General features: G+C 45.1%; 1 protein-coding gene across 1 annotated transcript in view; it reads left to right on the forward strand.

Moving 5' to 3' along the window:
* GNB1L (G protein subunit beta 1 like) overlaps window positions 1–18606 on the forward strand; it is a 42499-nt gene extending 23893 nt beyond the window's left edge. Inside the window, exons 6-7 of the mRNA XM_069756393.1 lie at window positions 14615–14830; window positions 16413–18606. Of these exons, the coding sequence (XP_069612494.1) occupies window positions 14615–14830; window positions 16413–16679 (483 nt within the window). The 3' untranslated portion in view covers window positions 16680–18606. The remainder of the gene's footprint in view (window positions 1–14614; window positions 14831–16412) is intronic.
* Window positions 18607–18976: the final 370 nt, after the last annotated feature.

Here is an 18976-nt window from a genome sequence, read left to right on the forward strand (position 1 = left end):
CAGTGGTGGTAGTGGAATCCCCGGTGGTAGACTCGCCCACCCCTACGCACGTTTCGGAATACTCCTTCCTCAGGCGGCATGTTTGGTTTCTGCATACTCGTACTGACCTGTAGAATTATATTGCCAAATCAGTTTTACCACATATTAAACATGGTAAAAAAAAAAGTGCACATTTTTGCAATTTCAACGCACTTAGAATTTTTTTCCCACTTTCCAGTGCATCACATGACAAAATTAATGGTGTTATTCAAAAGTACAACTTGTCCCTCTAAAAGCGAGCCTCCATGCTGTTATGTGGGCAGAAAAATGGAAAAAAGCTACGGCTCTTGCAAGAAGGGGAGGAAAAAACAAACCAAAAGAAAAAACAACTGAAAATTGCCCAGTCATGAAGGAGTTAAAGTAAAATCTGGCATCTGTGTTTTAGGGCAAAAGAAAAATGGCTATGAAAATGGCATAGGTAAAAATTTCTGAATCCAGCCTCAGGCATACTTTTGTAGTATTAATGCAGTACACTATGCATTCATAAATGGTTGTTCATAAAAAAAAAAGATTTTAATGATTATTTACAGAATTTTGGGAATAGACCACAATGATCAGAACGACTCGCCAGACACAAATACAGTCTACACACTTTTGCCTGTAGCTTTGGTTCACCAACAATAAAATTCCTCCCCTTCTCCCCAACTTAGACCACATCTGAGACAGCTCAGCTGCCTTTTAGATGAACTGCAAGATAGATATGGGAGCAGCCAGTTCCACCCAACTCATTTAACTGCTCCTAAAACCTAGACCCAAAATCCAGGTCCTGGCAGTACTAATGGTGCTGGAGCCTGCTTTTCTGGGCTTCACATCCTCGAGGCTAATTACCTAGGTGGCACATATCTCCCATCCAGGACCTGTCCAGCTTTTTCCTTACAATACATACACACACCACACAATACATTTTGAGAATCCTTGTTTTTTAGCCAAATATTCACCATCGTATCTAACTTTCGTTTAGCTGTGTCAGACTTCTTCCCTCTTGCTTTGCTGGATGCGGAGAAATGATTTCCACTGTAGGGTTAATTGACAACTAAATAGAGAGGAAGAAAAATATCTGTTGCTGCAGCAGCCAACTTCAAAAATATCTCCCTAATATAAAAGAATAAAAGGATTGCACTTGTTAGACTAGTATAATAAACTGTGCATGTGCGCATTAAAAAAATACTCTGAATCTGGCAAGATCGGCTGACGATTTAACTTGTATGGAAAGGTCTCCCAGCTCTGACCAAGTCTGGAAGACCAAAAAATGGGTATGTTGGATTTCAACATTGCCGATCCTGTGGAATAACACAAATGTCCTTACCTTCTATAAACTCTATTAGAAATTACAGGAAGATTGTTGTCTATGTTAGAGATGAAATGTCTATGTTCGTACCTACAATTGGATTTTCTTAAAATATAAGTTTCTATCATTTTATTGAGACACTAATATATGGTAAATTATATTGCTATAAATGTACACAATCTCCAAGATGCTTGTCTTACTATGTCACTGTCAAGTAGTAGTAATATTACCTGACCAGGCAAGGAGGAGGGCATGATCCATTATTATTATACATTTTTATATCGCCATTTATTCCATGGCGCTTTACATGTAAAAAGGGAGCAAATATAGACAAATACTTTAAAGATGAGCAAAAAACAAGGCACACAGGTTCATAAGGAGGGAGGATCCTGCCCGTGTGGGCTCACAGTCTGCAGGGGATGGGTGAGGATACACTAGGAGAGGGTAGAGCTGGTTGTGCGGCGGTTCAGTAGGTTGAGGATCACAGCAGGCTGTAGGCTTGTCGGAAGAGGTGAGTTTTCAGGTTCTTTTTGAAGATTTCTATGGTAGGCGAGAGTCTGATGTGTTGGGGTAGAGAGTTCCAGAGTATAGCCGTTGCTCCTTTCCCTCTCCTGACCTAAGGATTTGAGGAGAGGTTCAGGGTTTGGAGGGGGTTGTTCAGTAAACACATGTTATTGTCTATCCATGGGATAACTTGCTGATTGGTGGAGGTCCGTCATCAGGGATACGCACCAATTGGCACTTTTTCCCTATTTGAATGAAGCGCCATGTGCCCATGCTCGGTCACTGTTCCATTCCTTTCCAATGTGGCTAAGAAGGGCTGCTCTTGGCTATTTCCGGCACTAATATAGAAAGAATGGAGTGGCGGTCAAGCTTCTGACCTCCCACGCCATTTTGCAATAAGGCTAAAACTTCCCATTTAAGGATAAAAATTCCCTAATCTGTGAGGGTCCCAGTGGTGGTATACCCACCGATTAGCCGGTTATTACCTGTCTTGGCTGACAACTTCTTGAAGCTTGAGTAATTTCTGTGCCCATGCCACCGGCTCTGGAATTACTGCCATTTGCTGTGTAGTATCAGGACAACAATATGTCTGCACACATATGACTGTTGATCAGACACTATACTGTAAAGCATCTGAGCAGAACATGTCATGCAGCAGTATACAATCATCAAGCTTCTTTTTTTGTTGTTGCGCATTTGATTTATTGTTTAATGGGCTACGTAATTGTTGCGATAAGGAAAGCCTGTGACTAATCCGAGATTTAGAATTACAGACTAGAAAGTACATGATGTTTTGTAAATGTGCTGTTGAAAGCTTGTAACCTCCAGCTATTTTACATAAGTGTCAGCTACAAAAATGAATGCACTGATTAGTATAATTTGTGGAAATACTTTCATAGACAATTTCTAATTTCATGAAAAGTAGTCATATGAAAAATTTGATGGAGCCTACCGTTGAGGTCACAGCAGGAAAACAAATTGTGTCCAGAACCTCTTTGCATTAAAATTGTCCTTTATTTTTGTTCCCTTGCCAGAAGTTACACGGTAGCACACCACACCTCGCTTTCGTACTTGGAACACAACGTTTTTAATCACAGCATGTGGTTTGACGCTGCTGAAACCGCTAGAAACACATCCAAACCAATCACATATTATAACGTCACTATTCACCAGTATGCATCACTCAGAATCGCCTTCTGACATACAAACCTAGAAAGGTATCCTGCTGTTACAGTCCTGTGCCGGCTAGCCCAGGTTGTGCTCCCTCTATTGTGCTACAGGTCAGATTTTGCAGGTTGCCCAGCGTGGCTCAGTGGCATCATCTCTTTGGCCTTTTAGGGCCCATTAGGACACACAGTTGTGTCTTAGGATTTGGAATTAACTTTGCTGTACTCCACCTCCTGTGCACACCATGCTTGACCTCTTTCTATCCCTGCTGACTTCACTTCATCCATCCCGTTGCTCCAAGATTCCCAAGTGTGTCATGTCCTCGCTCCCCATGCGCCATCCTGCCAGCTGCACCATCGCCTGGAGTCTGTGTACCCACCTGGACCTGGGGCTTGGTGGGTCCACTTCACAAGGTGAATCTAACACTTGCAATTAAATGTATAACAGAGATACAACCATTATCGGGCAGTGTAATTATTCTTTCTTGCTTTGTCTTGTCATAAGGACAAGTAGATTTGTTGGCAAATGGATTGAATTCCATGTCTACTCTTAACGGGGTTGTACCGTACGGTATTCAATATGGCATGAGTGTCATATATACTAATACTCTGCAATTTTTGGAGTTCCCATAGAAATAAATAGAGAGCCACACATGCACGACCACCTCTATAAATGACTCACTTCCAGAGTCCAAATTCTTTTATTATTATTATTCTTTTGCTTATATAGCGCTATCATATTCCGCAGCCCTTTACATTTATTATCATCACTGTCCCCAATGGGGATTACAATCTAAATTCCCTTTTAGTCTTTTGGAGTGTGGGAGGAAACCAGAGTACCCGGAGGAAACCCACGCAAACACAGGGAGAACATACAAACTCCTTGCAGATGTTGTCCTTGGTGGGATTTGAACACAGGACTAAAGTGCTGCAAGGCTACAGTGCTAACCACTGAGCCACCGTAAGATGTACAGTACAGACCAAAAGTTTGGACACACCTTCTCATTTAAACATTTTTCTGTATTTTCATGACTATGAAAATTGTACATTCACACTGAAGGCATCAAAACTATGAATTAACACATGTGGAATTATATACTTAATTTCAGTTGTTTCACACTTTTTTGTTATGTCTTATATTCTAGGTTCTTCAAAGTAGCCAACCTTTGCTTTGATGACTGCTTTGCACACTCTTGGCATTCTCTTGATGAGCTTCAAGAGGTGGTCACCGGGAATGGTTTTCACAGGTGTGCCCTGTCAGGTTTAATAAGTGGGATTTCTTGCCTTATAAATGGGGTTGAGACCATCAGTTGTGTTGTGCAGAAGCCTGGTGGATACACAGCTGATAGTGCTACTGAATAGACAGTTAGAATTTGTATTATGGCAAGAAAAAAGCAGATAAGTAAAGAAAAATGAGTGGCCATCATTACTTGAGAAATGAAGGTCAGTTAGTCCGAAAAATTGGGAAAACTTTGAAAGTGTCCCCAAGTGCAGTTGCAAAAACCATCAAGCGCTACAAAGAAACTGGCTCACATGAGGACCGTCCCAGGAAAGGAAGACCAAGAGTCACCTCTGCTTTTGAGGATAAGTTTATCCGAGTCACCAGCTTCAGAAATCGCAGGTTAACAGCAGCTCAGATTAGAGACAGGTCAATGCCACACAGTTCTAGCAGCAGACACATCTCTACAACAACTGCTAAGAGGAGATTTTGTGCAGCAGGCCTTCATGGTAAAATAGCTGCTAGGAAACCACTGCTAAGGATAGGCAACAAGCAGAAGAGACTTGTTTGGGCTAAAGAACACAAGGAATGGACATTAGACCAGTGGAAATCTGTGCTTTGGTCTGATGACAAATTTGTGATCTTTGGTTCCAACCACCGTGTCTTTGTGCGACGCATAAAAGGTGAATGGATGGACTCTACATGCCTGGTTCCCACCGTGAAGCATGGAGGAGGAGGTGTGATGGTGTGGGGGTGCTTTGCTGGTGACTCTGTTGGGGATTTATTCAAAAATGAAGCATACTGAACCAGCATGACTACCATAGCATCTTGCAGTGGCATGCTATTCCATCGGGTTTGCGTTTAGTTGGACCATCATTTATTTTTCAACAGGACAATGACCCCAAACACATCTTCAGGCTGTGTAAGGGCTATTTGACCAAGCAGGAGAGTGCTGGAGTGCCATCCCAAATGACCTGACCTCCACAGTCACCAGACCTGAACCCAATCGAGATGGTTTGGGGTGAGCTGGACCGCAGAGTGAAGGCAAAAGCGCCAACAAGTGCTAAGCATCTCTGGGAACGCCTTCAAGATTGATGGAAGACCATTCCCGGTGACTACCTCTTGAAGCTCATCAAGAGAATGCCAAGAGTGTGCAAAGCAGTCATCAAAGCAAAAGGTGGCTACTTTGAAGAATCTAGAATATAAGACATAATTTCAGTTGTTTCACACTTTTTTGTTAAGTATATAATTCCACATGTGTTAATTCAGAGTTTTGATGCCTTCAGTGTGAATGTACAATTTTCAAAGTCATAAAAATACAGAAAAATCTTTAAATAAGAAGGTGTGACCAAACTTTTGGTCTGTACTGTAGGTCAGACATTTATTGCATTTTCTAGTGATATGCCATATTTGTCCCAGATTAGAAAGTTCCCTTAATTTTTACCCTGCATTTTTTTTTCTAGTTCCATTGAAGGACTTTTGCATTTTTCTTCAATTTACTGTAATATAATGTCTTATCGCTATGATGTGACATAAATTGCAAAGGCATCTGATAGGGCATATCTGAGGTATGTACCACAACTTCAGCAATATTGATGGCAAAGCAAGGGCTGGTAGTGAGGTGACATAGAATGCTCCCTCCAATGTGACAGCATAGGTATTTCCATTAATTGTGGTGCAGAAAGGGTTAAACATTTTGGAACAACGTTTTCTCAGGATTGTAGATTCTCTGATCTCGGCAGTTTTGCTAATTAGATGCCACAATCAATAATGGCTGTGGAACTTAAGGAGTTTGACAGAGGGACCAGGTTACCATGGGAGTAGGCAACCTAATAAATAAGCATGTTTTTTAGGCTACGTGAGTATAACACTGAAAGGCAAAAATGCTGTGGATTGCTAAGAATTAGGCTAGGTGCAGACTACGTGTATTCTCTCATCCAAGAAAATCGGGTTATTTATGCAAATCACACTGTGATTAAACTCTGATCAGAGTGTGTTAGGGCTTAGCGGAACGCACCAAATAATAAGACAGATAGAGTATGGTGCGTTCGCAGCCCGGGGTCCACCGTGCAGAGATGGAACCTGCTGCCAAGTAATGACGGACTATATGGCGGTACTCATAAGTATACACACGTGGGTTAAACTTCACCCAGCGTGAAGGAAGCGATCCTGTTGCGTCACAGGACCGCGGTACCGCACATAGCGCGCGAGCAAGTAGTCAGCGAACTCAAGCCCAACTAGGATTGAAGTCCGATTAGACCCTTGCTGGCACAACACCGCAACTGGGTGTGTAAAGAAACTAAATAACAATTTAAGGCACAAGAGTGCATGCGGTGCCGCACTGACGAACGCCACTAACCACCCAGGCTTGGGTAAGGAAAGCACAGAGGAAGTGCACGGCGCCGTACTGGCGGTCACAGCAACTGGACGCTGTAATGTGTGATTAGTGCTGTAGGCTAAGTCGGGCGCTAGATAGCAACCATACTCCTTCCGCGAACAGGCATTCAATAGGGTAGGGGTATCCAAGGACGATTTGCACTCACAACATACACACATTAACAATTGTACACTAGCGCATGGCCGTGCGGTCATGCGCAGTTTATATAGTTGCAGCACAGGAAGTGGCCACAGAAACTTTGCCCTTCCAAGACCTGCCAAGAGGACCAATGGAATGTGCTGCAGAGCCTGAGCACATGACCCTCGATCTCCAACGGGAGATCTTGCCCTGGGCATGCTCAGTGTGTGCAGACAAGGACTTAGTCCCAGAGAAGTCCGCTCGCTGCTGAACAGCACTGGCTTTAATGGCAGAAGCTGAAGAAGCAGCAGTAACTCTCTGTACAGAGTGAGACTGAGCAAGACGCTGGGACCGACGTCCTTGCTGAGCAGACTCCACTGCGGCTGGATGAGAATGGGAGACCGCAGCGGAGATGGCTCGAGATTCCCCCTGTGCAGAAGCGGGAACTCGAGACCTAACATTACCCCCCTCCTAGGCCCCCCCCTCCTTGGGCCTCGCTACGCTCGAAGGCAGCAATGAGCTGTGGGGCCCGAATGTTTTCAGCAGGCTCCCATGACCTGTCCTCCGGGCCATAACCCTTCCAATCCACCAGATAGAACTTTTTGCCGCGTACCACCTTGCACCCCAAAATAGCGTTCACCTCGTAATCGTCCGTAGACGAACCCGATGTCCCGGCAGATGACTCGGAAAACCGGGACATGTATACGGGTTTCAAGAGGGACACATGAAAGGTGTCGGTGATTCCCAAGCGTGGAGGAAGAGCCAAACGGTAGACCACAGGATTAACCCGTTCGAGAACCTTGAAGGGACCCAAGTAGCGAGGAGCAAACTTAGTGGACTCAACTCGCAGCCTGATGTTACGGGCGGAGAGCCACACCAAGTCGCCAGGAGCAAAGGTCGGAGCGGGGCGCCGATGAACATCGGCGGAGGACCTCATTCTCTCCTTGGAGGCCCGAATGGCATCCTGCGTGCGGTCCCAAATGTCCCGTGCTCCACAGCCCAGTCTGCCACCCTGGAGTCAGCAGAAGACACAGGCATGGGCACAGGAACACGCGGATGCTGGCCGTAATTTAGGAGGAATGGAGTCTGACCGGTGGAGTCGGCTACGGCATTGTTAAGTGCAAACTCTGCCCACGGTAGCAAGGATGCCCAGTCATCCTGCCTGGCAGAAACAAAATGTTGTAAATATGTGACCAAGGTCTGGTTGGCCCTCTCTACCAACCCATTCGTCTCGGGATGATATGCCGAAGAGAGATTTAACTCAATACTGAGTAGACGACAAAGCTCTCTCCAGAATCGAGATGCAAACTGGGGACCCCGGTCACTAACAATTTTGTCTGGCATACCGTGTAGGCGAAAGATATGCTTGACGAACAAAACAGCCAACGCCCGTGCAGAAGGTAGCCGTGGAAGAGGCACCAAGTGCACCATTTTGGAAGAATGGTCAGTGATCACCCAGATAATGGTGCAGTTACGAGACTTGGGTAAGCCCACCACAAAGTCCATCCCGACCATCTCCCAGGGCCTGTCCGCCACCGGCAGAGGATAAAGCAAACTAGCTGGCCGTTGCCGAGGAGTCTTGTTCTTGGCGCAAGAGACACACGCCCGAACATACTCTGCGACATCACGAGCCATATGCGGCCACCAGTATGTCCTCGCCAGTAACTCAGATGTCCTTTTGGTACCAAAATGTCCACCCACCCTGGACGAGTGTGCCCAAGAGAGAACCTCCGGTCGCAAACTGGATGGAACAAAAGTCTTGCCCGGGGGCACAGACTCTAGCGAAACCGGGGCTACAGTTCTCAAGCTCTCGGTGGGGACAATAAGCCGAGGCTCCTCCTCCTCCTCCGCAGATGACACAACGGAGCGAGAGAGAGCGTCGGCCCGAATGTTCTTCTCCCCAGAAAGAAAATGGAGGGTGAAATGAAACCGGGAGAAGAATAAGGACCATCTGGCCTGGCGAGAATTCAACCGCTGGGCTGTCTGCAGGTACACCAAATTTTTATGGTCTGTGAAGACTTGGAAGGGAAAACGTGCTCCCTCCAAGAGATGTCTCCACTCCGAGAAAGCCAACTTCATGGCTAGCAACTCCCTGTCCCCGATGGAATAATTCCTCTCTGCTGGTGAGAAGGTCTTGGAGAAAAAGAAGCAAGGATGCTTCCGACCTTGAGCATCCTTTTGGAAGAGGACTGCTCCAGCACCAACAGAAGAGGCATCCACCTCCATGATAAATGGCTTATCAACATCGGGGCGATGTAGGATGGGAGTGCTAGCGAAGTGTGACTTTATAGAGTTAAAGGCCTTGGAGACCTCCTCAGACCAAAATTTGGGATTCGCCCCCTTCTTGGTGAGGGCAACCACGGGAGCTACCAAAGTTGAGAAGTGCGGAATGAACTGGCGATAATAATTAATGAACCCCATAAAGCGCTGCACCACTTTAAGAGAATGGGGTTCCTGCCAGTCCATCACAGCCTGTAGTTTAGCAGGATCCATAGCCAATCCCTGGGCAGAGATGATGTAGCCTAGGAAAGGTAAGGACTCCTGCTCAAACATACACTTCTCCAACTTGGCATAGAGGGAGTTAACCCGTAGGAGGTCGAAGACTTTGCAAACATCTCTCCGGTGGGAGTCAATATCTGGAGAGTAGATGAGAATATCATCCAGATAGACTACGACCGAGGTGGAAAGCATATCCCGGAAGATATCGTTCACAAAGTCTTGGAAAACGGCCGGGGCATTACAGAGCCCGAAGGGCATGACCAGATATTCATAGTGCCCATCCCTGGTGTTAAAAGCCGTCTTCCATTCGTCCCCCTCACGGATGCGAATCAGGTTGTAAGCACCCCGCAGATCTAGTTTAGTAAATACCCTTGCTCCCCGAAGCCTATCGAAGAGCTCAGATATCAAGGGCAAAGGATACTTATTTTTAACGGTGATGGTGTTAAGACCCCTGTAGTCTATGCATGGACGTAGTTCCCCATTCTTCTTCTGCACGAAGAAGAACCCTGCCCCAGCAGGTGACACTGACTTCATAATGAATCCTCTTGCCAGATTTTCCTGGATGTACTGTGACATTGCCTCCGTCTCCGGGAGATATAGCGAATAGACTCGACCCCGGGGAGGCTCAGCACCAGGCAAGAGATCAATAGGACAGTCATAGGGGCGATGGGGCGGAAGGATCTCCGCCGCCTTTTTGGAGAACACGTCTGCATAAGACCAATACTGCTTGGGGAGAGAGGAAAGATCTGCGGGTACCTCAGTAGTAGCAACCTGAACGCACTCCCTCTGACACCTACCCCCACAAGATTCGCCCCATCCCAGGATTCTGCCAGAGGACCACTCGATATGAGGAGAGTGGTACCGTAGCCAAGGTATTCCCAACAGGATCTCATCAATTCCCTCAGGAATGACGAGCAGAGATATAATCTCCTGATGAGATGGCGACATGGACAGAGTAAAAGGGATGGTCTGGTGTGTTATCTGTGAGGGCAGTGTCGACCCATTCACCACTCGTACCGTTACTGGTTGAGCTAGCATAACCAGGGGTATTGCGTGACGTTGGGCGAAGGCAGAAGACATAAAATTGCCCTCCGCCCCAGAATCCACGCAGAGCTCTACCGAGTGGGAGAATGAGCCTATAGTAATTGTCCCCTTAAAGGACAATTTAGAGACAAATGTCGCCGTGTCTAGTGCACTTCCACCTACTACCACTAGACGCTGACGTTTCCTCGACCGCTGAGAACATCTGGTGGCTAGATGTCCCGACTGCTGGCATACATGACAGACCTTGAGTGCACCTGCGGTCCGGGACTTAGATCCCGCTTGTGACACTCCCCTGGCCTCATGTGACTCAGGAACCAGAACCGGAGATTCCAGAGGTTTGGCGAAGGTAGGAGCCAGCCGAAACCTCTGCCTACACTGGGCTCGCTCTAACCTCCGCTCGTTAAAATGGAGGTCAATTCGAGTGGAGACAGTTATTAACTCCTCCAGTGTGGCAGGAATCTCCCTAGTGGCCAGAGCGTCCTTAACGTGGTCAGCCAGGCCCCTCCAAAATATGGGGATAAGAGCTTTATCCGACCAATCCAGCTCAGAAGCTAAAGTGCGGAATTGGACGGCAAAATGACTGACCAAGGACTCACCCTGAGTTAATGCCAGCAGTTGGAGCGCAGTATCATGGGTGACTTGAGGTCCTAAAAAGACCTGTTTCAGAGTGCTCAGAAACAGCGGAGCACTCTGCACCACATGATCGCCACGCTCCCACAGCGGCGTAGCCCATTCCAACGCCCTGTCCGACAAGAGAGATACTATAAATCCCACCTTAGCCGGCTCTGTAGGAAAACGTGCAGCCAGGAGCTCGAGGTGAATAGAGCACTGACTCACAAATCCCCTACAAAATTTGCTATCACCAGAAAATTTTTCTGGCAGCGGGAGGCGAGAAAATGTCGGAACAGGGGTGGCAATGGCCAGGGTTGCTGCAGCCACACTAGCAGCCTGTACAGCAACTGCGGTAACATCCACAGCTGAGGTTGCGCTCTCAAGAGCCGCCAACCTACCCTCCAGCTGCTGGATATACCGCAAGGATTGCTGTTTGTCCGTCATTACTAGCCAGACCCTGGCGCTAGTGTAATGTTAGGGCTAGCGGAACGCACCAAATAATAAGACAGATAGAGTATGGTGCGTTCGCAGCCCGGGGTCCACCGTGCAGAGATGGAACCTGCTGCCAAGTAATGACGGACTATATGGCGGTACTCATAAGTATACACACGTGGGTTAAACTTCACCCAGCGTGAAGGAAGCGATCCTGTTGCGTCACAGGACCGCGGTACCGCACATAGAGCGCGAGCAAGTAGTCAGCGAACTCAAGCCCAACTAGGATTGAAGTCCGATTAGACCCTTGCTGGCACAACACCGCAACTGGGTGTGTAAAGAAACTAAATAACAATTTAAGGCACAAGAGTGCATGCGGTGCCGCACTGACGAACGCCACTAACCACCCAGGCTTGGGTAAGGAAAGCACAGAGGAAGTGCACGGCGCCGTACTGGCGGTCACAGCAACTGGACGCTGTAATGTGTGATTAGTGCTGTAGGCTAAGTCGGGCGCTAGATAGCAACCATACTCCTTCCGCGAACAGGGGTATCCAAGGACGACTTGCACTCACAACATACACACATTAACAATTGTACACTAGCGCATGGCCGTGCGGTCATGCGCAGTTTATATAGTTGCAGCACAGGAAGTGGCCACAGAAACTTTGCCCTTCCAAGACCTGCCAAGAGGACCAATGGAATGTGCTGCAGAGCCTGAGCACATGACCCTCGATCTCCAACGGGAGATCTTGCCCTGGGCATGCTCAGTGTGTGCAGACAAGGACTTAGTCCCAGAGAAGTCCGCTTGCTGCTGACCAGCACTGGCTTTAATGGCAGAAGCTGAAGAAGCAGCAGTAACTCTCTGTACAGAGTGAGACTGAGCAAGACGCTGGGACCGACGTCCTTGCTGAGCAGACTCCACTGCGGCTGGATGAGAATGGGAGACCGCAGCGGAGATGGCTCGAGATTCCCCCTGTGCAGAAGCGGGAACTCGAGACCTAACAGAGTGTGATCCGATTCTCTCAGATAAGAAGATGGAGAAAAAAATGTCTCCTTTGTGCAGAAATCAGACTGCATTCTGATGTTTTCAATTCACTTATTGACTTGCATGGCCTTGTGTGATCTGAAAATCGGTTCAAACTTGGGCATGTAGCAATTTTTTCCCTCAGACCGGCTCGGGCCAAGGAAAAAATCTGACGTGCACGATCCCTTAGAATTTCATTGATCCCAGTACGATCCAATGTTTTGTTGCATCGCACTCAGACCAAAAATACGGCCATGTGCACGAGCCCTTAGTCTTCTGCTAAAGAGATTGTAGATTCATATCATCAATTTGGATATAAAACATAAAAAAGTATTTTTGTTTCTAATAATGTTAAAAATATTTGTTAATTTGTTTTTTTTTGTTTTTTTCATTTCCCAAATTCTCAAAATTTATAAATGTAAAATATTTTTTATTTCCCAAAAACAATTCAATGTGCTGCTAAGTTGCTGGAAAAATAATTTAAGAATATTTGCCTCTCAAAATGTGTCTATGCAATTTGGTCTACCGCTCATCCCAGCTCAGTATAACTATCTATGTTCTGCTAAACTATAGACAAGAAGTCAATGAGAATTTCAATTTTCGTGGATCTCCTCTGTAGCTGAGGAATTCAATCCCTTCCTTTACATTACATGTCCTAATGCTATTCCTTTATTATATACTTTAAAGTACGGTACCTTTGTAATATAAGTACAGCCCAGTAGTATTGTTACCCAGAAGCTAGCGTGAAGCCTACTAGAAGATATATTTTGTTCCTTTTTTCCTCCATTGATGTTGATGGGGGAAATTCTTTTGCCGACTCAGTCAAGCTCAAGTGAGATGTTGACTTTCGAACTCTTGCCACGTATGGTCCTTGATACATAGAGGTGCTCCCTTGGATAAAACATAATAAGCTAAAAGAGTAATAGACGTATTTGTGAGCGGAGAACAAGAAGAAATGAATCCCGATATTGTACAGAGAGTCTTACTACATCACAATCCAAGGCTTTAAACCTGACGTTCCCCTGGGATATTTATCCTGGCTTGACCAGTTCCTGTCTGACTGGTTATTATGGTTCACTCTAGTGAGATGATGAATCCCTTTCTCTGAAAAGTGACACTTTATCCACTGAAGTTCCATCTCCTCGGAGTTATTTCAGAGGCTAAAATAAATGAGGTGTCTGGTCAGTGTGTCATGCCCTGTGACCTCTACCATCATTAATCAAATTAGATCTGATTGGTTACAGTAATGGTCGGACTCCATGCTAATCCTTCAAGAAAAGTGAAAAGTTTTTCTTTTTTGGAATAAAAAATATCTATTTTCTTAAACATTAGTTGTTGTTTTTTTTCTTGCAAAAATATATTTTTTGTTAAGCTGATAAAGAGCATACATAGTATTAACAAACATTCAAAATATGGTTTGACCCCACACTAGGATTATAAATTGTGCATTTTCATGATTGTATTTTATTAGTTTAAATGTATTTTGTAAGGTTTAGTGCCACTTAAATGTGTGTAATCATGCATGTAGGAGTTGGCATATATATATGTAGGGCAATTTTTACTAATTTTTCAAATTAGCTCTGTGGTAGAAGAAATAAAACTACGGTATCTCACACAGTAACTTTTCTTACTTACCCAATATAATAAAATCAAGTTGCAGTCCACATACAGGTTTTCAGATTGATCAGCTTCTGAACACTGTCGTTTTACCCCGAGAGACTGCAGGCGGCCCTTACTGGGGAGCCGCCTCCCTTTGTTCACAGAAAGGAGCCACCTCTTTTTGGATCGGTCATGAATGACCCAGAACTACTGAGTAGAGCTCACTCACCGCCTGTTCCCGATGGTGACATGATATTGTTGTCACGTGCCGGCTATGCCAATGAGCTATCACTTGTTAGCTGCCGCTTTTACGGTTTCATCAGATCGGACGTCCACTCCTACCAAATATTGATGAGCTGCGGCTGACGAGCGACTGCTCTTGGCTGCAGCTGGCACATGACACAACAATATAACATCATCACCGGGAACAGCACCGCCGACATTGCTAGAATGGCACCACTGTGGTTGGTGAGAGTACACTTAATACGGGAACTGAAATAATAAGGGTTTTCTGGATTGGGTTGTCTGTTGTCATATTGTTGCCCAGTACCAACCAACAGTATGATACGTAGAAATGTACAACTGTGAAAGGTATTAGCATTAGCAACATCAGTTAATAGTTGATTTATTGATCTTAATAGCATGTTTTTTGTTTTGTTTTTTTTGTTAAAAGCCTAAATCTGGAAGTAGCCCTTGGCTCGTTGTGGGCTATGAGGATGGCTCAATAGCCCTATGGAATGTCTTAGAACACAGATTGATGAGTAGGCATATATTTCACAAGGAGCCTGTTATGAGCCTTGACTTTGACTGTGACAGTGCGAGAGGTGTCTCGGGATCGTCTGAGAATATATTGAATGTCTGGAGCCTTGATGAACAGCAGGACCTCAAGGTAAGAAGTTCCATATTGCTGTTTACTTTCCATGATTAAAAGAGCTTATTCTTGAACAATTGAGTATCCATTAGTCAACTATTTACTGCCTGGCTTTGGGTTCAGGGGTCTGGTGTGTTCAGTTGACCATCTAATGTGTATTGGAGCCTTCCTAATCTATCAGAGGACTAAGGATATTGAATTTTTACAATTTGTGTTGCCTGATCCTTTTGTTCTGAAGGCACATAAGTATCTGCCAACTGATTCTTAGGCTGCTCTCCCCATAGAGACAACACGAGCTGAGCAGAGCGTTCCTGTGTATGGGAGAGTTGCAAGAAATAATTGTCAGTTGAACAATCATTTGGTCGACAGTTACCTTTGGTCTGGCCAGTTTAAAGGGATTATGTCATTAGGATTTTGCCACCTTTACACATAGGTACATACACATTAACTAATTTTTTCCTGCATGAAAGCAATATATATTTCTAACAAAATGTAGGCATCTACTTTACCAATTCTGGTTATATGGAGTTGGATAACATAATCAGTATTAATACGGCGAGAATTGCAGTTAATTGATAAAGCATCACTCAGTGTTTTTTTTTTTTTTTTTTACCACTGCAGTGATGCTTCCAATCTAAGGTCCCTGATCCTGCTCTTATACTCACCTGACGCCATCTTCACCATTTATCACCGTTGCTCCGATCGGTCTCCAGCAATTTGTGACCTACCGGATCGCTCCAGTGTTTGCCGGAGGTCGCAACACCCAATGGATGTCTATGAGAGCCTTGTTCTGACCTCACCCTCATAGACTTGCACTGCGAGCTTGTGATGTAACTTCTAATCAGTCAGAAGTTGCAGTCGTAAGATGGTGGCGCGTGACTCCGAAAAAAAGGTGAAGATGCTGAAGGGCGAGTATAAGACTGGGGGCAAGGATCTTGGGTTAGAAGCACCACTCCAGCGCTGACAAAAAAACCTGCTGGAGTGGTGCTTTAATAACGTTTTTTTTGTTTGTCATCTTTCTCATCTTCATCAATTACATTATGTAGGCCTCTGCACGGCTGTAAGGAAATTTGTGACATTTGATCAGTTCCATGAGGTTTATCTCATAGTTTTTACTTAAATGGTCTTAAGTGAGCATTAATAAAATAAATAGATGTTCCTCCCACATAAATGATAGGGACTGTGAGCAATTTCGGTTTTCTTTTCCCACTCATCCATTAATAATGCAAAACAGATGTGGGAATGTTACATTCCTGGTACCTGAGCTAATGACAACATGTAGGAATCAACACGATTCCTCACAATTCACTTATTCCAGCCCTTTAATAGTCTCTGTGAATGTTGAAGTCCGGGCTTCAGTCCAGTTGCCGTTCTATTAGGAAAAACCAGTTGGGTTCCAGCAAGTATAAAACGAGCTGATTTGTATTAATGAGCAGAGCCTGCATCAGGATAGCCTCTATTAGCACTGCCTGCAGCGGGCCAGTGACGTAATGCTCGGCACTGAGGAAATCCGAAACCTGGGACTACTGAGACATCATCTGCAAAAAATATAAACATCAGTTGAGATTTTTTTTGTTTTGTTTTGTTTTTTTTTCTTAAGGCTCTCAAAGCACAAGAACTTGTCAATCCAGGAATTGCTGATGTCAGAATACGTCAAGACAGGAAGATTTTGGCAACAGCTGGCTGGGACTATCGTGTTCGGATTTTTGGGTGGAAGAAAATGAAACCACTAGCAGTTCTCCAATACCATTCTGCAACAGTGAACTGTGTGTCCTTCTCCGATCACATCATTCCTGAAGAAAGACTGCTGGCTGCCGGCTCAAAAGATCAGAGAATTAGTTTATGGTCAATATATTCTCAAACCTAGAAAACTACATTTTAATTCTGTGGATGTACATTTTGTTAAAAGTTGTGGCTAACCAATCAGAAACTAAATCTCTGATTTTCTCTGGTCTGACCAGAGGCGACCAGGCATCTTGTACGCAGGCCTAAAAATATCCGTTAGTTAGTAGTATGCTGTCTCATGTAAATATATTGGGAAAAAAAATATAGATATGCAATATGGACTGTGTGGGGACTCATGTGGATCATTGCCATATGTAAAAAGATGTATCACAAGCATCAATCCACATGTTATATCATCAGTCAGCGCTCGCTACAGGCAGATTGTCTGCCGGTGTAAAAGGACTCTTGACACTGCTTTATTCTATAATGCTGATGTGTAAAATTATGTCCTGTAACTAATTATTTTAACAAAGTAGTTAAGTTTCTAATGTTATCATTATCTTTGTCACCACAGAATATCCTGACAGTATATGTGCCAATATTGAGATATGAAAAGTTTTCATCTTTTTTTATTCAGTTGCATGGAACAGGGATTAAAGGACAAATTTGAGAAAGCAAGAATACGTACAAGAACTGTAGTCCCCATGTACCCACCTCAAATGAAAGGCCATCTTCTTTAGCTCCTTAGACATTCTTGCAACTTATAGCTTTTCTGACCTTGGAGAAGCTTGTAGTGGTATCAGTATCTCTGGTTAGAAATGCAAATTGCCTCCTCAGAGAAAAAAAGGACTTAAACTCTATAGCGCCACCTGTTGGAAGTAGCGATCCTACAAGTCACAATCAACCCTTTAACCCCTTCCCGACCTGTGACACAGCGTGTGCGTCATGAAAGTCTGTGCCAATCCGACCTGTGACGAATATGTTGTGTCACAGAATGATTGCGTTCCTGCAGGTCGGATGAAAGGGTTAACTGTATTTTCACCCGACCTGCAGGGACAGGGGGTGTAGAACTTCAGCCCAGGGGGGATGGCTTCGCCCCCCCTTAGCTACGATCGCTCTGATTGGCTGTTAAAAGTGACTTTCACTTTCAATCAGAGCAATCGTAATATTTCACCAATGAAAATTGGTGAAATATTACAATCCAGCCATGGCCGATGCTGCAATATCATTGGCCATGGCTAGAGACCACCATCTGCCACCGCCACCGATCTACTCCCCTCCGTCATGTCCCCCGCTCCCCTCCATCCTCCTGTCTGCTCTCCCCGTGCTCCGATCCCACCCCCCCATACTTACCGAGCTCCGGTGTCCCTCCCGGTGTCCGTCCGTCTTTTCCATGGGCGCCGCCATCTTACAAAATGGTGGGCGCATGCGCAGTGCGCCCGCCGAATCTGCCGGCTGGCAGATTCATTCCAGGTACATTTTGATCACTGTGATAGAAAAGTAAATAAACCCCACCTTTATCACCCCCATAGGTAGGGACAATAATAAAATAAAGAAAATATATTTACTTTTATTTTTCCACTAGGGTTAGGGTTGCAATTAGGGTTAAGGTTGCAATTAGGGTTAGGGTTGCAATTAGGGTTAGGGTTAGAATTAGGGTTAGGGTTGCAATTGGGGTACGAATTAGGCTATGTGCACACGGTGCGGATTGGCAGCTGCGTTGTAAACCTATGGAAAACCAAATCTGCTGTGCCCATGGTGTGGAAAATACCACGCGGAAACGCTGCATTGTATTTTCCGCAGCATGTCAATTCTTTGTGCGGATTTCGCAGCATTTTACACCTGTTCCTCAATAGGAATCCGCAGGTGAAATCCGCACAAAAGCACTGGAAATCCGCAGGTAAAACACAGTGACTTTTACCTGCGGATTTTTCAAAAACGGTGTGGAAAAATCCTCACACGAATCTGCAACGTATGCACATAGCCTTAGGGTTAGGGTTGAAATTAGAGTTAGGGTTGGAATTAGGGTTAGCGTTGGAAATAGGGTTAAGATTAGGGTTAGGGGTGTGTTAGGGTTATGGTTATGGTTGGGATTAGGGTTAGGGGTGTGTTAGGGTTGGGATTAGGGTTAGGGGTGTGTTGGGGTTATGGCTGTGGTTATGGGTGTGTTGGGGTTAGGGTTGTGATTAGGGTTATGGCTAGAGTTGGGATTAGGGTTAGGGGTGTGTTGGGGTTAGTGTTGGAGTTAGAATTGAGGGGTTTCCACTGTTTAGGCACATCAGTGGTCTCCAAACGTGACATGGTGCCACCATTGATTCCAGCCAATCTTGCATTCAAAAAGTCAAATGGTGCTCCCTCCCTTCCGAGACCCAACATGCGCCCAAACAGTGGTTTACCCAAACAAATGGGGCATAAGCGTACTCAGGAAAAATTGCACAA

The sequence above is a fragment of the Ranitomeya imitator genome, chromosome 1 (assembly GCF_032444005.1).
Source record: "Ranitomeya imitator isolate aRanImi1 chromosome 1, aRanImi1.pri, whole genome shotgun sequence".
NCBI classification, from domain to species: Eukaryota; Metazoa; Chordata; class Amphibia; order Anura; family Dendrobatidae; genus Ranitomeya; species Ranitomeya imitator.